The sequence below is a fragment of the Schistocerca americana genome, chromosome 4 (assembly GCF_021461395.2).
Source record: "Schistocerca americana isolate TAMUIC-IGC-003095 chromosome 4, iqSchAmer2.1, whole genome shotgun sequence".
Lineage (NCBI taxonomy): Eukaryota > Metazoa > Arthropoda > Insecta > Orthoptera > Acrididae > Schistocerca > Schistocerca americana.
The window spans coordinates 315236614-315258654 of record NC_060122.1 but is presented as its reverse complement, the minus strand read 5'-3'; the positions used below and the strand labels follow the sequence as shown (position 1 = coordinate 315258654).

At 39.2% G+C, this 22041-nt stretch overlaps 1 protein-coding gene across 4 annotated transcripts in view; it reads left to right on the top strand.

Annotated features, from left to right (window-relative positions):
- Nucleotides 1–22041, top strand: part of LOC124613188 (kinesin-like protein KIF21A) — a 504551-nt gene that overhangs the window by 380053 nt on the left and 102457 nt on the right. For all 4 annotated transcript variants that reach the window (XM_047141839.1, XM_047141838.1, XM_047141840.1 and 1 more), the window contains 3 exons: nt 10846–11044; nt 15184–15330; nt 17456–17619. In XM_047141839.1, coding sequence (XP_046997795.1) covers nt 10846–11044; nt 15184–15330; nt 17456–17619 — 510 coding nt within the window. The remainder of the gene's footprint in view (nt 1–10845; nt 11045–15183; nt 15331–17455; nt 17620–22041) is intronic.

Sequence of the window (22041 nt, the reverse complement as noted above, 5' to 3'; positions counted from 1 at the left end):
GGACTGCACTCTGTAACAGACAAATAGAATTACTGTAACTTAAACTCCTTGGTCCGCAGCACATTCTCAGCCTGTCTGACGTCACACAACAATCCAAAATAGGGTCATTGTTTCTACACGTTATTCACTGTTTCCATTTTCGAATAAATCTGCACCTCATCACCGAAGATTACAAGTCCTGGAAATGCATGTCACCATGTAACATGACCGGAAGGAAAGGGGGTAGATATGCACTGCTAATAAAAGCTAGCCTTTAGCACTGTAGACCGTACAGCACTCCCTAAACACAGGATGGGGCTGGATATTTAACACCATGTGCCTAAACCCATGCACCTGGTCCTTCCTGTGGCATTTGATCTGCTGTTCTCTGCACTGCCTGCTATGATATGTCCTGTAATAACTATTGTCTAGCAGGGAGAGGAGCCACTCACACCAACTATACCAAGTTGATCTGGTAGAATTCACTGTATTCTGTTAAACACTCACAAGGATGTGGCTACTATGTTTACAGTTTCATTATTCCACAATGGACATGATCAGTATTTGTACTCAAAGTACGTGTCCATTGTGATGTATGAAGTTGCTGTCTAAATGTTGGCATCCAATGCAAAAACACGGTGAGTAGAACACAAAATAATCACTGTTCAATGGATGTTTTATCAGTCGACAATTGGCACAGTTCTTCCATCAGTACTAAACACTTCAGTAGCTTATAACACGAGCATGCGTGTGACCGCATCATGATTCGGATGCTCCATAAAATTTCGGGTACGATATACAAACAAGAAAGAAACTTGTAATTAGGATCATACCAGTCCAAATTATTTTTCCATAACCGTCACGACGCGGTTGATTGTTGTTCTCCCAACTCGACACACGAAACCAAGAAACATCACCTTTTGGATAAACATTGATATTGCATTGTGAACACTGAAATTAAATGCAAAACTTCACATTAACTTGTAAGATAAGTGATGCAGCCAAGGCATCAAGACAACAATCCACACTTCTCCACTAAAGCTATGCTATGATTGGCCACTGTTCCTACACACCTCTCTAGCTAGACACTAGTCACACGCAGTAAACCACAGGTGAGGAAGTACGTCATTGTGATTTGACAGTAATTTCCGGTAGTGATTTCCAGAGATAGATTATGGCAGACATATGGGGCCCCATTTCACTCTGTGTCAGGTTATATGCAAGTAGCTGTACAGGATATAGTGTAGGGTAAAATACTCCCCTTCCCCCATCTTAATGGTGCCTGTTGGCCAGTCAAATAGCTCACACCATGTAGTTTTTGACATACTCATACACTGCCTTCAATGTGCATTGCAACTTTAGACCCAGGCAACCATTTCCCATTATTAGTATTTCTTGTCTGTGACATATGGACATGTGTACATGTGTAATTATCAATTCTAGTGGTATGGGTTTGCTCACATTGCTGTGCTCCATTTTATAAGTGATTCTTCGGCATTGTAGCCTGTGTACTCACTGTTACAATCCACAATATCGGACAACAAACCTTGTCTTCAATATGTTGTTTCCCATGGCTGAAGCAGTTTTCCCTGAATAGGAGATATTCACAATAGACCTTTGACATAGTGACATACAGAAAGTCCATTACTTGAATGAGACAGTGTGGCATTCACAATTTAATCTTCATTAAACAAACTGATACTGTGCTTACAGCCTATCCTGTACTTGCTAAATATGTCACTGACATACCACCCACTTCAGACAACAAAACCATTGTAGTTTTGTGGTGACGAGTGCTTTGTCTTTCTTTCTTCAGCAGACCAGTTGTCTTTAATTCAATTGCTTATGCGAGCACTACATTGCTGGAATGGATTTCATAATAATGAGCTGCAATACACAGTTACATTATTTAATTTCATTTTGGATGCAGTATAGCCAAAATGATGTGGCCCGCAAATGTCTTTGCCGTATTTTCTCTTTGAATTTGATTCATTGCACAGTGCGTTAAGCCATTCACTTGTTCAATCAATCAGTTACCCATTGTACTTTTTATAAGTACCTTATGAAGAGAATCTTCAGGCATGTGGCACAAGTAAGGCTATTCATGAATTGGTAGATGCATATACTGTGCTTGGAACCCAGGAATCCAGCTTCTTTTTTGCCCTCTCCCAACTCTCTCTCTCTCTCTCTCTCTCTCTCTCTCTCTCTCTCTCTCTCGCTCTCTCTCTCTCACACACACACACACACACACACACACACACACACACCCCTCCCCCCCAATATTGTGGCAATAGATTAAAATAAATGTGTTGGCTCATTTACAGATAGCTGGTTAGCTTTGCACCACTGGTTATTACTCTCAGCTGTGCCACTACATGCAAGTTCTCATGTGATGCGATAAATGTCATATGTGAGGTGGAAAGCAAAAAGAGACCTCTATTTTTGTTTCTGATTTATTAATATTTTCAACTTAAGCATTAAATTCTGAATAATGATGTTTAAATGTTATTAAATGTAAATGGTCATACTGAGGAAAATGCATTCAAAAGTTCAAAGTAATAAAGAGCCTTTATATTTTACATTTAAGAAATTAATTTAATACCAAAATATAGCTTCAAATGACCTCTTTTAAACAGTGTTTAATAGTGTTCCACAACTATTCAATTTGACACCTTAAATGGAGCTTTTTTGATGCTACTTTGAGGGTCCAGGAAGTGCTTAAGGATAATTAGGCTTACGATTGGCGGCTGCATTACTGTTAGTTTCAGCAACAGGTTCAAATTCAACTTGTGAACATAAAACATTTTTGAACTCATGTTTGCAGTATGGTGTGATGAATTGAAGACAGTCTTGATGTTTCCTTGTCATTCGTTCCAGAGTCATTTCATTGGGAAATCTGTGAGGTCCATCATATAATAGGAATATCTGCTACATGAACACGTTCCTGCAGTGTTGATTTTGCAACACACTTTACCTTGGTTCTCTACATTGAACTAAAAGTACTGTGTCACACTTTCTTAGCACCATTGTTGTGAAAAAATTTAACCGGTCATGTATTTTTACAAGAAGCTCATCATTTTCAGTTCCAATCCTCAAGGTACAATTAGCATTAGTTGTTGGTATTGATTTTTCAGTGCAGTCAACAAAGTCCGACAAAGAGGAGACATATGCTGCTCTGAATATTTATGAAAGATGAAAGGATGTGGGTTTTAAGCGAGAGGATAAGGAGTCACTCCAATCCCGGGAGCGGAAAGACTTGCCTTAGGAGGAAAAAAGGACAATGTGTTTAAGGTGTTCACCCTGACCGGGTTGCCTCCAGACACATCTCCGACGATTGTCTGGTTGAAGGCAAATGCGACACTTGTTGGTGAAGAGAATGTGATGCCAATCCTGAGCAGTCCATTCGGCATGTTGTTGGGCCCATCTGTACTGCGCTGCATGTTGTCATGGTTGCAAAGATGGACCTCACCATGGACTTCGGGAGTGAAGTTGCGCATCAGGCAGCCTGTTGAGTTGTATCATGACGTCCTGTGGCTGCATAAAAAGCATTATTCGACATGGTGGGGCTCCTGTCAGGGTTCCTCAGAGCCATAATCCATAGGTAGTGGTCATCCACTGCAGTAGTTGTCCTTGGGCGGTCTGAGCGAGGCTTCTCCTCCATGTCCGAACAACATTGCTTTATTTCACTCTGAGACATTTGGACACTTCCTTGTTGAGAGCCCTTACTGGTACAAAGTAACAATGCGGACGCGATCGAACGATGGTATTGACTGTCTTAGGCATGGTTGAACTACAGACGATGTGAGCCATGTACCTCCTTCCTGATGGAATTACTGGAACTGATCAGCTGTCAGACCCCCTCCATCTATCAGGTGCTGCTCATGCATGGTTGTTTACGTATTTGGGTGAGTTTAGTGACCTCTATGAACAGTCAAAGGGACTGTGTCTGTGATACAGTATCTACAGACAATGTCTATCTTCATGAGTTCTGGGAACCGGGGTTACGGAAAAACTTTTTCAATGTTTGTATTAACATTGTCTTAGTAATAATAGATTTCAGAGCATTCATAGTACATTAGCAAAAAGTCATTAGCAGAAAGTAAATGTCAAAAATTTTCTTTATATCCACAGCCATTTTCTAGAAAATTTGGCATAAGGCTATGATCATTTTCAACATCAAAACTGTCAACTAAATCAGCACAGTTATCAATTGTGACCAGATTATTCCCACCATCATTTCATCAATTACCTCTTGAACATAAAGAGTTCCTTATATTTCAGCTATATCATCATCTATACTAACAAGATTGTTGGAGTTACTTGCTGAAAGGTCATCCACATTTGGAATGTTTTTTGACAAAGAAATCCTGAAAGGTTAATTGATTCTTGTTATTCAGGCAGGTCTTCATCTGTGTTTGATTCATCACTGCAAAAACATCTTTCCGAAAAATAATCTGCGTACACTTTATAATCTTCATCACTGATGTTGTTATAATTATTGTGTATTGTAATCATTGAAACCTGTCGTATTTAATATATCTAGAACATTATCTTCACTCATTTCTAGTAGACACACATCAGTCAATCATAAGTAGACACATTAAACTTTGTAATCAATTTTAATTTTAGCTAGACAATCAGCAGACAAGTGAGAAACAAATGCCATCAGTTGTGTTGTTCGACTAATCAGTTTCAGTTTGCATGCTTACAAATATTTATTTACAAAAGCTAGATACAGCATGATAAATGTTTAAAATAAATAACCATTCATAATAAGTAATTAAAAAAATGTGCAGAACTGGAGTCTGAATATCAGCAATATTACTGGCTTGTAAATCCACAAAGGAAAAGGGACCTGTAATTGGGGCAGACATAATGTTATCAGGAAACTTTCTTTTGCTGAGAGAAACCAGTAACAGTAGCATTCAGGAGAGAGTAGTTTTCAAAGTGAAGCTTATTGCCATAGTCCATTATTTAAAAAGGATCTCTAGTCGGCTCATATTATTTTTCCATAAACAAAAAGAGGTACCTATCTCAAGGCTCAACATGCACTACTTTAATGATGAACTTGACTAATTTATCTATTCAAAATTGTTTTATTATTGATTGTAGTTTGTAGAGGATGATGTAAAGTGTATTAAGTTGAAAAAAAAAAAAAAAAAAAAAAAAAAAAAAAAAAATCCAACACTGATAATTTTGAGGCAAAACACTTTTTATGATATCAGTGAACAATTGACTTTGCCAACAAGAGATCCCTTTTGGCTTTTTACCCCATGTGTCATTATCATAGGTCATATGATGCAAGACGTTATTAATGCACACAGTAAGCAGGAAGAGCCCGAGAACAGTGTCCTGTGGAATGCCTCATTATTTTCGTGAATTCTCAGTTCTTCTTATCGATGTGTACTAACCGTTGCCTTTTGTTTAGATAAGAACTAAGTAAATGTAACAGTTAATCTTCAGTACCATCATATACTATTTTTTTCTGTAATAGTATCAACTAGTTAGACATAGTGTTTTCAAGACTGTCACTACCCCACTGGAGTTATAAATAGCTTGAAGCTACACAATGAACTACATCCTCTAGTTACTACCCTACCTCTAGGTATATTTAAAGGCTAATAAAGATCCCATTTTATTTTTTTGATTAAATTAAATTCTTTCTTCCTGGGAAACAACTGATAGAGTCTAGATGATAACAGCATTTTCTTTCCACTTTTGCTTGAATTTACTTTTGCCTGCATTAATGGAGAACTGAATTTAAAGTGCTGTTAGATACTTGTATATTTAAGAAAGAATTGAATTTTGCATCTACAATATCTGGGTGGTACAGCGTTTCCCATAGTCCAATTTGCACATTTTCTGTCTGTATTTTGAGTGAGTGTGTCAGTACCTTTGTTCATCTTTCGCAGTATTTCCCTTTTTTATATAAAACTAGTTGTGGAGAATGTTTTACTCTTCTTTAATCATTATGTACTGACTTTCTGCAATTCCCCCCCATGAACCATGGACCTTGCCGTTGGTGGGGAGGCTTGCGTGCCTCAGCGATACAGATGGCCGTACCGTAGGTGCAACCACAACGGAGGGGTATCTGTTGAGAGGCCAGACAAACATGTGGTTCCTGAAGAGGGGCAGCAGCCTTTTCAGTAGTTGCAGGGGCAACAGTCTGGACTGATCTGGCCTTGTAACATTAACCAAAACGGCCTTGCTGTGCTGGTACTGCGAACGGCTGAAAGCAAGGGGAAACTACAGCCGTAATTTTTCCCGAGACATGCAGCTTTACTGTATGATTAAATGATGATGGCGTCCTCTTGGGTAAAATATTCTGGAGGTAAAATAGTTCCCCATTCGGATCTCCGGGCAGGGACTACTCAAGAGGACGTCGTTATCAGGAGAAAGAAAACTGGCGTTCTACGGATCGGAGCGTGGAATGTCAGATCCCTTAATTGGGCAGGTAGGTTAGAAAATTTAAAAAGGGAAATGGATAGGTTAAAGTTAGATATAGTGGGAATTAGCGAAGTTCGGTGGCAGGAGGAACAAGACTTTTGGTCAGGTGATTACAGGGTTATAAATACAAAATCAAATAGGGGTAATGCAGGAGTGCTGGTTAGCTACTACAAACAGCATAGTGAACGCATTATTGTGGCCAAGATAGACACAAAGCCCATGCCTACTACAGTAGTACAAGTTTATATGCCAACTAGCTCTGCAGATGATGAAGAAATAGATGAAATGTATGATGAGATAAAAGAAATTATTCAGGTAGTGAAGGGAGACGAAAATTTAATAGTCATGGGTGACTGGAATTCGTCAGTAGGAAAAGGGAGAGAAGGAAACATAGTAGGTGAATATGGATTGGGGGGGGGGGGGGGGGGGGGGAAGAAATGAAAGAGGAAGCCGTCTGGTAGAATTTTGCACAGAGCATAACTTAATCATAGCTAACAATTGGTTCAAGAATCATAAAAGAAGGTTGTATACCTGGAAGAATCCTGGAGATACTAAAAGGTATCAGATAGATTATATAATGGTAAGACAGATATTTATGAACCAGGTTTTAAATTGTAACACATTTCCAGGGGCAGATGTGGATTCTGACCACAATCTATTGGTTATGAACTGCAGATTGAAACTGAAGAAGCTGCAAAAAGTGGGAATTTAAGGAGATGGGACCTGGATATACTGAAAGAACCAGAGGTTGTAAAGAGTTTCAGGGAGAGCATAAGGGAACAATTGACAGGAATGGGGAAAGAAATACAGTAGAAGAAGAATGGGTAGCTCTGAGGGATGAAGTAGTGAAGGCAGCAGAGGATGAAGTAGGTAAAAAGAGAAGGGCAAGTAGAAATCCTTGGGTAACAGAAGAAATATTGAATTTAATTGATGAAAGGAGAAAATATAAAAATGCAGTAAATGAAGCAAGCAAAAAGGAATACAAACGTCTCAAAAATGATATCGACAGGAAGTGCAAAATGGCTAAGCAAGGATGGCTAGAGGACAAATGTAAGGATGTAGAGGCTTGTCTCACTAGGGGTAAGATAGATACTGCCTACAGGAAAATTAAAGAGACCTTTGGAGAGAAGAGAACCGCTTGTATGAATATCAAGAGCTCAGATGGCAACCCAGTTCTAAGCAAAGAAGGGAAGGCAGAAAGGTGGAAGGAGTATGTAGAGGGTTTATACAAGGGCGATGTACTTGAGGACAATATTATGGAAATGGAAGAGGATGTAGATGAAGACAAAATGGGAGATAAGATACTGCGTGAAGAGTTTGACAGAGCACTGAAAGACCTGAGTCGAAACAAGGTCCCGGGAGTAGACAACATTCCATTAGAACTACTGATGGCCTTGGGAGAGCCAGTCATGACAAAACTCTACCATCTGATGAGCAAGATGTATGAGACAGGCAAAATACCCTCAGACTTCAAGAAGAATATAATAATTACAATCCCAAGGAAAGCAGGTGTTGACAGATGTGAAAATTACCGAACTATCATTTTAATAAGTCACAGCTGCAAAATACTAACATGAATTCTTTACAAACGAATGGAAAAACTGGTAGAAGCAGACCTCGGGGAAGATCAGTTTGGATTCCGTAGAAATGTTGGATCACGTGAGGCAATACTAACCTTACGACTTTTCTTAGAAGAAAGATTAAGAAAAGGCAAACCTACGTTTCTAGCATTTGTAGACTTAGAGAAAGCTTTTGACAGTGTCATCTGGAATACTCTCTTTCAAATTCTGAAGGTGGCAGGGGTAAAATACAGGGAGCGAAAGGCTATTTACAATTTGTACAGAAACCAGATGGCAGTTATAAGAGTCGAGGGGCATGAAAAGGAAGCAGTGGTTGGGAAAGGAGTGAGACAGGGTTGTAGCCTCTCCCCGATGTTATTCAATCTGTATATTGAGCAAGCAGTAAAGGAAACGAAAGAAAAATTCGGAGTAGGTATTAAAATTCATGGAGAAGAAGTAAAAACTTTGAGGTTCGCCGATGACATTGTAATTCTATCAGAGACAGCAAAGGACTTGGAAGAGCAGTTGAATGGAATGGACAGTGTCTTGAAAGGAGGATATAAGATGAACATCAACAAAAGCAAAACGAGGATAATGGAATGTAGTCAAATTAAATCGGGTGATGGTGAGGGAATTAGATTAGGAAACGAGACACTTAAAGTAGTAAAGGAGTTTTGCTATTTAGGGAGTAAAATAACTGATGATGGTCGAAGTAGAGAGGATATAAAATGTAGACTGGCAATGGCAAGGAAAGCGATTCTGAAGAAGAGAAATTTGTTAACATCGAGTATAGATTTAAGTGTCAGGAAGTTGTTTCTGAAAGTATTTGAATGGAGTGTAGCCATGTATGGAAGTGAAACATGGATGATAACTAGTTTGGACAAGAAGAGAATAGAAGCTTTCGAAATGTGGTGCTACAGAAGAATGCTGAAGATTAGATGGGTAGATCACATAACTAATGAGGAGGTATTGAATAGGATTGGGGAGAAGAGAAGTTTGTGGCACAACTTGACTAAAAGAAGGGATCGGTTGGTAGGAGACATTTTGAGGCATCAAGGGATCACAAATTTAGCATTGGAGGGCAGCGTGGAGGGTAAAAATCGTAGAGGGAGACCAAGAGATGAATACACTAAGCAGATTCAGAAGGATGTAGGTTGCAGTAGGTACTGGGAGATGAAGAAGCTTGCACAGGATAGAGTAGCCTGGAGAGCTGCATCAAACCAGTCTCAGGACTGAAGACCACAACAACAACAACAACATTCTGCAATTCATGCAGCCAGTTATATATGCCACAAAGTTGCCAATGTCTGTTGCTCTATTAATCCCTGTTGTGCGTAGAAATGTTACTGTGTTGAACAAGACAGTCCTAGATATTAGAAACTGCATGTTCTATTTGTTTTTACATAATCTTATTGTCACACCCTCCAGTTCCTAAACAGAGTTTAATCTGTGCAACTGAGATGCCTGCCTACAGTTAAGAGTACTAGCTTGTTTGTTCCAAAATTCAGTAATATGGGTGTATAACTTAAAGAAAAAGATTTGTTCAGATATGGAGCTTGAGATTTGAATTTGCTCTTTGTGTACAGTCACAATTTCTTTTCTTTTCCACAGTAGTATAGTACTGGCTTCTCACCTTAAAGGAGAGCCTCTAATTTTTGTTACTTACTAGTGACATGTCTTGATAAGCATAACACTTATATAGATGCATCATTTGACTTTTCACTTTCTAATATTGACAGAAGAAATTCTTCATTTCCCTTTAGAAATCTTCATATGGTTCAACAATTCATAACACAAAAGTGGTTATTATGGTTAGTTAACCTTGTCCTGTACAAGGTGAAATTTTTTGCTTTGCAGTTGATTGTCTGTTACTTATTTTGCATTTGTATGTCTTCAGAAGATTTTCCCTAAAATGGCTTTGCAAAAAATCTACAAATCTGAGGGATTGAACACAGTGCTTTAGTTACACAGAGTGCTTTTGGTGGCTGATCTTGCATGTAGCCACTTAACAGGAACATACAGGAGCAGATGTTCGAGTTGATGTGGACAGATGCTGCATTAATTGCAGCCCTTCCTATCATTCCATTGTCTAGATCAATTTTCTGACCTCTTTATGTTTGTTCAGTCACACAGTTTGCTCATTGCTTGTCACACCTGTTGGAAAGTATTAAGATCTTCACATTAATGTGAGGTGTATTCACAGTAATGTATGAAAAATTATACTCAAATGTGTAATTGGTCCAAATGGTTTCATGGTTCTCCAATATTACTTGCCAGTGTTTTCTGTTTAAGTACTTACCATAAATTTTGTATCAAATTACTGAGCCTCAAACTAGGCTTAAAATAAATGGATGCTGATACTCCCTTTGACACAACACAGTAATCATCGTAGCCTTATTTTAACCCTCTGATTGATGCTGACTACACAGCCAGGATGCCCCAAATATCTTCAGTTTGTTTGTACAATAAATGAATCACTGCAGTGTTTGGAGGCATAGATAAAAACTTGTAAATGTACAGTGTCTTCTAAATATTTTGCCTGATTGTGCAAGTTTGTCCTTAATCTAGACAAATGACCTATTTCTACCTGCAGCAGCTTGAGCTCTTTAAATACTCTAATTGTCTCAGGTTTACTGCTTGGAGTTTGATCTTCTATAGGATGATACTGAAGTTCCAAAAATTCACTGCATGATTTAGAAGCAAGTTGTATCACAACATCCTACATAAAAAGATACAAACTGCCTTTAAATTGAAACACATTTTTATTCTCTAAAAAGATTTCAACACTGATCCATTCTGACCGTAATTAATTTCTATACACAGTTGCACAAATATGTAGTTCTTTATGTATAAATTACAGAAATCTGCAAGAGAGAGAATCACTCTGTCATTCACTTGAAGATTTAAAACGCAGAAGAAGATTTGAGGAAGAAAGAGGGAACACTCTGGCACTGATGGATCTTGATGAACAAATACAAAATATTAATGCAACAATTTCATACATACAAGAAGTTATCCAAGAGTCGCAACAAAATGTGATGCAAATTGAAGATGCTAAGGTAATAACAACAAAATAATTATCCTCAACCCCTGACACTGTCCCCCCACCCCTACCCTGCTAACCACTCCCACCCCCCACCCCCCCACCCCCCATACCCACTGCATGCCTCTTTCTTAACACCAACACCTAACCAGCGTACTGCTACTCATGTCAAGTGCAGTCACAGCCGGGCCGTAGCACCTGAAGAGAGCAGATGTTTGTGAAAGTAGTAGTTGTGTGAATTCTCCTTCTGAGGAATGTATTTGGCTGAAAGCTTAAATGTTTCCAGTATTCTTTTCCTTTGTGCCTGCCTGTGACTCAGCACCTCCTGTGTACGGTGAGTAGCAATCTGTCCTTCACATATTTTTGTTATACTATACTGGACTTTGATAAAATAAATACAGACAGACATCAGGCAATACACCTGATGAGATATGTTAGAACACTACCACTACTACTACTACTACTACTACTACTACAACTACAGCTGCTGCTGACAGTACACATATTTTTTTTTCTAATAGAGCACTAGTTTTGAACATTGATCAGAGTGTGTACCAAGCAAGTGTAACAATGATTTGTGATAGTGTGTGAGCATGTATGTTAAAGAAGCAGCACAGAGATAGGAGGAATGGGTAGGAGGATTCTGAATAATAGACCGTGCTTGAACTTCACTTTTTTTCTGAAGGTGTCTGTTTGTAGTTAATAAAATGTGGCAAACAGTGATTCATGACATATTGTTGTGTAGTTGTGTAATCATTTATCAGTTCTTTCACTGCATGTGAAAATTTTATCACATTGTTAGTTTTCTTACCTGCACAATGAGGCAATCATCCTCTGTGGTGATGCGATAAGATGGAGTGCATACTATCACTTTTTAGTGGCCTGAAGTGCTCAGAATACATATTTTTATAATTTAAAATTGTTGTATCTGTCTAGTCAAAATGTCATAAACCACATTTTAACTGATAGAAGCAAACTGTGTCAAATTTGTCTCTGGATGTTTTGTTGGTCCAGAGATATTTCTGTTGTAAGGCTCAAATCTGTACGGGGAGGAATAAATACAAGGCAGATGATCACTAAGTCGTAGAGCTCATTGATAATCAGAAAGAAAGAAATAATTCTTCACACACAGAAATTCTATCTAAAACACTGTCTATTATACTGAAACTTGCCCTTTTTTCAGAATATAAATTTGAACACTTTAGCTCTCAGGCCATTCACAAACTTTCAAACTATTTCCTTGCATCTCAGCACTCCAGCCACAACACCAGTTTGGCATACTAGCCACTACTCGGTTACCCAAAAATAATTTTAAGGCAAAGATATCTTAAACTGTGGTGTGTTGAGTGTGCAGTATGCCGTTTGTTGTTCTTTTTTTTTTCCTTCTTCCATGTAAGAGCTGTGTGTAGTTTCTTTTAAAGTCTTCATGTTCTGTTGCATTATCTCTGTTTATCATGTTTCAGTTTTCCTGATTCTTTGTTATGGCTGTTACTTTTTCTGTGTGTTTGCTTAATTTACTTTATTCTTTTTTTAAATTTAGTTTTTTCACAATTGTGTGTTGTTTTCTCTGAAGGATTTCTATGTATGTCCCAAAAAATTTAAGTCCTCCATATCCAAAATATTGTTTGTATCCAAATCTTGAAAGTTTGCGGCATTGGGTGATTGAAATGGTTGTCAATGGTTTTACTTTTGTTGGTGGGTATCCACCATATTTAAAAAAATGTTTATTTTTTCTGTGTGGTGAAAACTGAGTTTCATTGTCAGTCATATTGGATTCTATTTGGCACATGAATATCAAGAGCTCAGATGGAAACACAGTTCTAAGCAAAGAAGGGGAAGCATAAAGGTGGAAGGAGTATATAGAGGGTCTATACAAGGGCGATATCTTCAGGACAATATTATAGAAATGGAAGAGGATGTAGATGAAGATGAAATGGGAGATATCATACTGCGTGAAGAGTTTGACAGAGCACTGAAAGACCTGAGTCAAAACAAGGCCACAGTGGTAGACAACATTCCATTGGAACTACTGACGGGCTTGGGAGAGCCAGTCCTGACAAAACTCTACCATGTGGTGAGCAAGATGTATGACACAGGTGAAATACCCTCAGACTTCAAGAAGAATATAATAATTCCAATCCCAAATAAAGCAGGTGTAGACAGATGTGAAAATTACTGAACTATCAGTTTAATAAGTCACAGCTGCAAAATACTAACACGAATTCTTTACAGACAAATGGAAAAACTGGTAGAAGCTGACCTCGGGGAAGATCAGTTTGGATTCCGTAGAAATGTTGGAACACGTGAGGCAATACTGACCCTACGACATATCTTAGAAGAAAGATTAAGGAAAGGCAAACCTACATTTCTAGCATTTGTAGACTTAGAGAAAGCTTTTGACAATGTTGACTGGAATACTCTCTTTCAAATTCTAAAGGTGGCAGGGGTAAAATACAGGGAGTGAAAGCCTACTTACAATTTGTACAGAAAGCAGATGGTAGTTGTTAGAGTTGAGGGGCACGAAAGGGAAGCAGTGGTTGGGAAGGGAGTGAGACAGGGTTGTAGCCTCTCCCCAATGTTATTCAATCTGTATATTGAGCAAGCAGTAAATGAAACAAAAGAAAAATTTGGTGTAGGTATTAAAATCCACGGAGAAGAAATAAAAGCTTTGCTGTCTCTGACAGAATTACAATGTCATCAGCAAACCTCAAAGGACTTGGAAGAGCAGTTGAACGTAATGGACAGTGTCTTGAAAGGAGGATATAAGATGAACATCAACAAAAGCAAAACGAGGATAATGTAATGTAGTCGAATTAAGTCTGGTGATGCTGAGGGAATTAAATTAGGAAATGAGACGCTTGAAGTAGTAAAGGAGTTTTGCTATTTGGGGAGCAAAATCACTGATGATGGTCGAAGTAGAGAGGATATAAAATGTAGACTGGCAATGGCAAGGAAAGCATTTCTGGAGAAGAGAAATTTGTTAACATCGAGTATAGATTTAAGTGTCAGGAAGTCATTTCTGAAAGTATTTGTATGGAGTGTAGCCATGTATGGAAGTGAAACATGGAGGATAAATAGTTTGGACAAGAAGAGAATAGAAGCTTTTGAAATGGATCACATAACTAATGAGGAGGTATTGAATAGAATTGGGGGGGGGGGGGGGGGAGAGGAGTTCGTGGCACAACTTAATAAGAAGAAGGGACCGGTTGGTAGGACATGTTCTGAGGCATCAGGGGATCACAAATTTAGCATTGGAGGGCAGTGTGATGGGTAAAAATCGTAGAGGGAGACCAAGAGACAAATACACTAAGCAGATTCAGAAGGATGTAGGTTGCAGTAGGTACTGGGAGATGAAGAAGCTTGCACAGGATAGAGTAGCATGGAGAGCTGCATCAAACCAGTCTCAGGACGGATGACCACAACAACAACAACTGTATAGATGTGTAATTCAGGTGTATCCTTCTTCTTTTATTAAATAATTATGTCATCTGTTCATAATACCAATACCACTAAATTACTCTTTATTAGTTTGAACATACAATTTCATTATAAAGTTCTGTTGTTGATGGCCAGGCAGAGTGGCCGAGCGGTTCTAGGCGCTACAGCCTGGGACTGATAACCTCAGATGCTAAGTCTCATAGTGCTCAGAGCCATTTGAACCATTTTCTGTTGTTGATGTTACTGACAAGTATCTCAGGTCAGAAGCCAGTTGTGAGTTAGCCTATTCATAGGCTTTCATATTGACTGTGAATTTCAGTGTTAATAGTGAAGTAGTTCTTCTTCGTTGTGATTGGCTACTTCTGTTGGTTATTTGGAGTATTGGGTTTGTAAACCTTCAGAAAATAGTTTAATTTGGTACATCAGTGGTCCTGTGTGTTGTGTACTTCATTTCATCTTTTAATGAAGGTGACTTTAATAATTTATAGAAGTTTTTGCAGTCCCCTTTAATGAACATTGCTTTCTGATTCATTACCTTTTTGTGTAATTTTCTAGAGATGTTTTATATTGTTGGTTTTATTCTGGCAGAAGGCAAGATCATATCTGTTTCATGAATGAGGATAAAAGTAAAGAATCTCAAAATTCACAAATTGAAATCGTTCGTAGATGTTGTAGCACTTAACAAAATATATTTCAGATACACTATTTTCTTTTCAGGACATAGCACCATTAATGCAGAGTGTGAACAATGTTGAAGAAGCACAATATATAATACAAAAGTTATATAATCTGACAATAAATCAAGGTTATGCTGCAGCACAGAAAGAACTCTGTCTGAAGGAAATGGAAGCCCAACTGAAAGAGGTTTGTTCCTTAATAATACAATATATTCTTTGTGTTACATGTTAAACTTGCCGTTTCTCTTCTGGCTTCCATGAAACTTTCCTACCCTCCACCTCCTTGCTTATTACATCCAGTAGCCATTTGTCTCGTCTTCCTTCTGATTTCAGCTGCATCTGTTTTCATTATTCTCTAATAGTTGCCTTTGCTGATACCATCCACCTACCATTTCATCTGATTCTTTGAAGCCAAACTATCTCCTTTTTTGCTGTTGGAACTTAAACCTTAATCCATTTTCTTTTAATTTCCTCATTTTTGTACCTGATGGTCTTCTATCACCATACCCAAACTTAGTTTACAGTTTAATGTCTGTTATACCAGTGATCAGAAAGTGATCTGATTAGCAAAGTTAATACTGTTCTGGAATCTGTTGTTAATGAACACTTTATCTACTTTTTTTGTCTTATGAAGTCCATGTTCCTAGACAAATCTACTTGTGTGAGAACATACTGTAGATGACTTGATTCTCAAATCTAGAACAACTGCTAAGCACTTAGTTTTTGTTCGATATCTCATATGAAATGTTGTTTTCTTATTGTTCATTGGAATGTACCAACTACAGCTGTGCAATAGAATACTACAAGAATTGTATTGCTGTATAATAGAATACTACAAGAATTATATTCATGGGCAGAGATCTTTTAGGAGTGTTGATTAGTGTGATGTTGAACCATCTGCACTGCATCATCAGATGTGTCATCAGGTATGCTATTTATTTGCATATTGTCTCAAATTCTATCACAAGTTCTGTGATACATTTGTTAGACAACTCCCACACTATATAATCACTGTTGTTCGTGCCTACCATGAAAAACTATTGTATTGATAGTAACTTTGTCCCTTGTCCTAACCACCTTACTCTCTGTAAACTGTAATGTCTGTAATACATGTGTTAATGATAAATGATACAGAAAACAAAAAATCAGCTCTGATTATCTCACAAGTGTTAAATGCACCATTTATTTCATGGCATGTGTAAAATTAGTATGAGATCTTTCATCACATGTTCACCAGCATGATAAGAGTAATGCATCTGATGGCTACATCTGTCTTAGTTCTCAAGCCAAGTAGATCAGCTAAAATTTTCTTGGAAGTCATATAGTGTGAGACAGGGCAGACAAGGCTGTCACATCAAACTAATTGTGTTATCTGGTCCTTTATGGTCAATTCAGTGGTGTGAGAGCATTGTGTGAAATTGAAGCATGGGGATGAACTGCAGCCAGCTTACAAATCAAGCATTAATCTTTATTATTATTATTATTATTTTAAAAATAAGTTCTGTGCTATCTTGGATATAATGAGTCATGTATAGAGATGCCAGAGAGTAAAAAATTACATATGCTGCTATCAATAGACATTTCTAAGGCAGCACACCTAATTTTAGAATGTAAGTAATACAATAATTTAACCAAAAATGTACATGTTTATAACACTGGGAAGTTGTGATTACTTGCTGCCAAGACATAATGTAAAAGTTGTAGATAGCAGCATTTGTCACTTAGGAATCAGATTGCATAAAAGCCTTCCAAACCACCTAAAAAGTTTAAGGAAAGCTCCTTTGATCTGGGTTTAAAGGAGTATCTTATTAATAAGTGATCTTATAGCATTAAAGAGTGTCTATCACAGAAGCAGATAATTATCATTTGCATCAAATTATTTATAAGTAAGTCAGGTATATTGAGATTCTGTAATTGTTCCCACAAATAAATAAGTAAATCATTTAATCAACCTGTACAGAACTGAGAGAGAGAGGTATTGGACTATCCTATTGACAGAGTTACTGCAGTTATTTTGCAGTTGAGAAAAGAGTACAGTGGCCTATACACTTGCAGGCAATATATGGAATAAAAAGTATGCCCTTTTTGGGGAATCTTGTTCATTTTGAAGAAACAATTTACAAGCATGTGAACATGATCAACCAATCAATCATCTCTGTTCTTTCAGTGTAGTGTTGATCGTTATTGTATACTACACAAGTGATGTGCAATAAATAATTAAAATTTTAATACCTTTTTTGAAAAAATGTAAATTTAAAATTTTAATTAATCATACTGTACCTCCTACCATTTAATTATTTTTGTATTTGCAGAAAGCACAAGAAAATAGTGTACAAGAACAATTACTGCAACATGTTTTGAGGACTCATGGTCTTGATTTGGATATGTACAGTTCAACGATGGGTAATGGACAAACTACGGCTGCCTCAACAGACAGTTCTGTACCATCCACAAGATCTAACTCACCTACAGATACGTAAGTTCAGTTAAAGGCTAGCTGTGCCTTCAACAGTCTTATTTACCATTTAATTACACATGTAATAGTGTTGAACACTGAATTACACATGTAATAAGTCTGTTCAGAATCTGAATGCTCTATTACTTGGACAATAATATAATGAATTTATCTTCTGACAGTTAATGCTTCAGAACTGACACTATACATGATAAATTGGTGATAGCTCTTACGCAATTTCTTTCTGTTAAAATACAGTGAATCCACAAACAATTCTTGTCATAGGAATCCCATACATTTCAGCTTATATAGGTGTGATTAAAGACAACCGTTCACTATACAGCAAACATTCTGAGCAGTGAAGTGTGACATACTGTTTAAAAAGTGCTTCCTAACTCAAAGAATTTCACTCAGTGGTAACATAAATAGTTTGTGTGTTTTTATGTGTATGTGTGTAAGGCTTTATATCATATCTGCTCACGATTTGTATAGTTTTGCAAGATTTGTTATTTTATATAATTTTTTTGATGCTTATTCAGTTGTTGCTTTTACACTGATATACCTAAGATGTAAATGATAAACATTATTTTACACACATTGATGAGCTTAAACATTATGACCACTGCACAACACAAATTTAATGCTGCCTGATTGTGTTGTGGGTGTTGAAATTGATAGCAGTGAGATTGTAGTGGAAACTGTAAGTTTATATATCTAAAAACAAAGATGAATATAATAGAGGGAAACATTCCACATGGGAAAAATATATCTAAAAACAAAGATGATGTGATTTATCAAACGAAAGTGCTGGCAGTTCGATAGACACACAAACAAACACAAACATACACACAAAATTCAAGCTTTCGCAGCAAACAGTTGCTTCATCAGGAAAGAGGGAAGGAGAGGGAAAGACGAAAGGATGTGGGTTTTAAGGGAGAGGGTAAGGAGTCATTCCAATCCCGGGAGCGGAAAGACTTACCTTAGGGGGAAAAAAGGATAGGTATACACTCGTGCGCGTGCGCACACACACACACACACACACACACACACACACACACACACACACATCCATCCGCACATACACAGACACAAGCAGACATTTGTAAAAGCAAAGAGTTTGGGCAGAGATGTCAGTCGAGGCAGAAGTACAGAGGCAAAGATGTTGTTGAAAGACAGGTGAGGTATGAGCGGCGGCAAATTGAAATTAGCGGAGATTGAGGCCTGGAGGATAACAAGAAGAGAGGATATACTGAAGGGCAAGTTCCCATCTCCGGAGCTCTGACAGGTTGGTGTTAGTGCGAAGTATCCAGATAACCCGGACGGTGTAACACTGTGCCAAGATGTGCTGGCCGTGCACCAAGGCATGTTTAGCCAAGGGTGATCCTCATTACCAACAAACAATGTCTGCCTGTGTCCATTCTTGCGAATGGACAGTTTGTTGCTAGTCATTCCCACATAGAAAGCTTCACAGTGTAGGCAGGTCAGTTGGTAAATCACGTGGGTGCTTTCACACGTGGCTCTGCCTTTGATCGTGTACACCTTCCGGGTTACAGGACTGGAGTAGGTGGTGGTGGTGGGAGGATGCATGGACAGGTTTTACACCGGGGGCGGTTACAATGGTAGGAGCCAGAGGGTAGGGAAGGTGGTTTGGGGATTTCATAGGGATGAACTAAGAGGTTACGAAGGTTAGGTGGACAGCAGAAAGACACTCTTGGTGGAGTGGGGAGGATTTCATGAAGGATGGATCTCATTTCAGGGCAGGATTTGAGGAAGTTGTATCCCTGCTGGAGAGCTACATTCAGAGTCTGATCCAGTCCCGGAAAGTATCCTGTCACAAGTGGGGCACTTTTGGAGTTCTTCTGTGGGAGGTTCTGGTTTTGAGGAGATGAGGAAGTGGCTCTGGTTATTTGCTTCTGTACCAGGTCGGGAGGGTAGTTGCGGGATGCGAAAGCTGTTTTCAGGTTATTGGTGTAATGGTTCAGGGATTCCGGACTGGAGCAAATTCGTTTGCCACGAAGACCTAGGCTGTAGGGAAGGGACCGTTTGATGTGGAATGGGTGGCAGCTGTCATAATGGAGGTACTGTTGCTTTGTTGGTGGGTTTGATGTGGACGGACGTGTGAAGCTGGCCATTGCACGGGTGGAGGTCAAGGAAAGTGGCATGGGATTTGGAGTAGGACCAGGTGAGTCTGATGGAACAAAAGGAGTTGAGGTTGGAGAGGAAATTCTGGAGTTCTTCTTCACTGTGAGTCCAGATCATGAAGATGTCATCAATAAATCTGTACCAAACTTTGGGTTGGCAGACCTGGGTAACCAAGAAGGCTTCCTCTAAGCGACCCATGAATAGGTTGGTATACGAGGGGCCATCCTGGTACCCATGGCTGTTCCCTTTAATTGTTGGTATGTCTGGCCTTCGAAAGTGAAGAAGTTGTGGGTCAGGATGAAGCTGGCTAAGGTAATGAGGAAAGAGGTTTTAGGTAGCGTGGCAGGTGATCGGCGTGAAAGGAAGTGCTCCATCGCAGCGAGGCCCTGGACGTATGGAATATTTATGTATAAGGAAGTGGTATCAATGGTTACAAGGATGGTTTCCGGGGGTAACAGACTGGGTAAGGATTCAAGGCGTTCGAGAAAGTGGTTGGTTTCTTTGATGAAGGATGGGAGACTGCATGTAATGGGTTGAAGGTGTTGGTCTATGTAGGCAGAGACACGTTCTGTAGGGGCTTGGTAACCAGCTACAATGGGACGGCCGGGATGATTGGGTTTGCGAATTTTAGGAAGAAGGTAGAAGGTAGGGGTGCGGGGTGTTGGTGGGGTCAGGAGGTTGATGGAGTCAGGTGAAAGGTTTTGTAGGGGGCCTAAGGTTCTGAGGATTCATTGAAGCTCCGCCTGGACATCAGGAGTGGGATTACCTTGGCAAACTTTGTATGTAGTGTTGTCTGAAAGCTGACGCAGTCCCTCAGCCACATACTCCCGACGATCAAGTACCACGGTCATCCGCCGGAAGAATGACGATGGATCGGTCAGCCTTCAGATCACGGATAGCCTGGGCTTCAGCAGTGGTGATGTTGGGAGTAGGATTAAGGTTTTTTAAGAAGGATTGAGAGGCAAGGCTGGAAGTCAGAAATTCCTGGAAAGTTTGGAGAGGGTGATTTTGAGGAAGAGGAGGTGGGTCCCGCTGTGACGGAGGACGGAACTGTTCCAGGCAGGGTTCAATTTGGGTAGTGTCTTGGGGAGTTGGATCATTAGGAGTAGGATTAGGATCATTTTTCTTCGTGGCAAAGTGATATTTCCAGCAGAGAGTACGGGTGTAAGACAGTAAATCTTTGACAAGGGCTGTTTGGTTGAATCTGGGAGTGGGGCTGAAGGTGAGGCCTTTGGATAGGACAGAGGTTTCGGATTGGGAGAGAGGTTTGGAGGAAAGGTTAACTACTGGATTAGGGTGTTGTGGTTCCAAATTGTGTTGATTGGAATTTTGAGGTTTTGGGGGGAGTGGAGCTGGAAGTGGGAGATTGAGTGGATGGGAGGGACTGGGTCTGTGTGCAATGAGAGGAGGTTGACGTTTGCTGGAAAGGTTGTGAAGGGTGAGTGAGTTGCCTTTCCGAAGGTGGGAAACCAGGAGATTGGATAGTTTTTTGAGGTGGAGGGTAGCATGCTGTTCTAATTTGTGGTTGGCCTGTAGGAGGATGCTCTGAACAGCCGGTGTGGATGTGGGAGAGGAAAGATTGAGGACTTTTATTAAGGATAGGAGTTGACAGGTGTGTTCATTGGCTGAGTTGATGTGTAGGTGAAGGATTAGGTGGGTGAGGGCAATGGATTGTTCAGTTTGGAACTGGTATAGGGACTGATGGAAAGAAGGGTTGCAGCCAGAGATGGGAACTTTAAGTGTGAGGCCTTTGGGGGTAATGCCAAATGTCAGACAAGCCTGAGAAAATAAAATATGGGAGTGTAATCTGGCTAGGGTGAAGGCATGTTTGCGGAGGGAATGTAAATAAAACTTAATGGGGTTGATGTGGGGATGTTGTGAGGGTGACATGGTATCAGAAGGTGGAAAGGGTAACATGAGGCTGAAATGAAAATGAAAATAAAAATGTATGGGGAGAGATAAAGGTGAACTAGAAAGCAACTGGAGATCTGGTGTGAAAAAAGGGGAAAAAGTGTTGGTTATAGCTGGGCTATGTTGATCCTGTGGTGAACTTGGGTTGGTAGACAACGATGTGCAGAAAGGTTAGGTGGTTGTGTTTCCGCCAAAACACGTTAAAGGGTGGAGCAATTCGGGAAAATTTCGAAAAAACTGCGTGTAAATGTATTAAAAGGAGTGGTTTTGTGGTGGCAGATTGTGAAAATGAGGCTAACAATTGTCTGACGAGGAAATAATGACGTTAAAACCTGTGGGAAGTGGCTAAAAAAGATCAGTGATGTGGGAAAAACGGAAATGGAAAAAAGT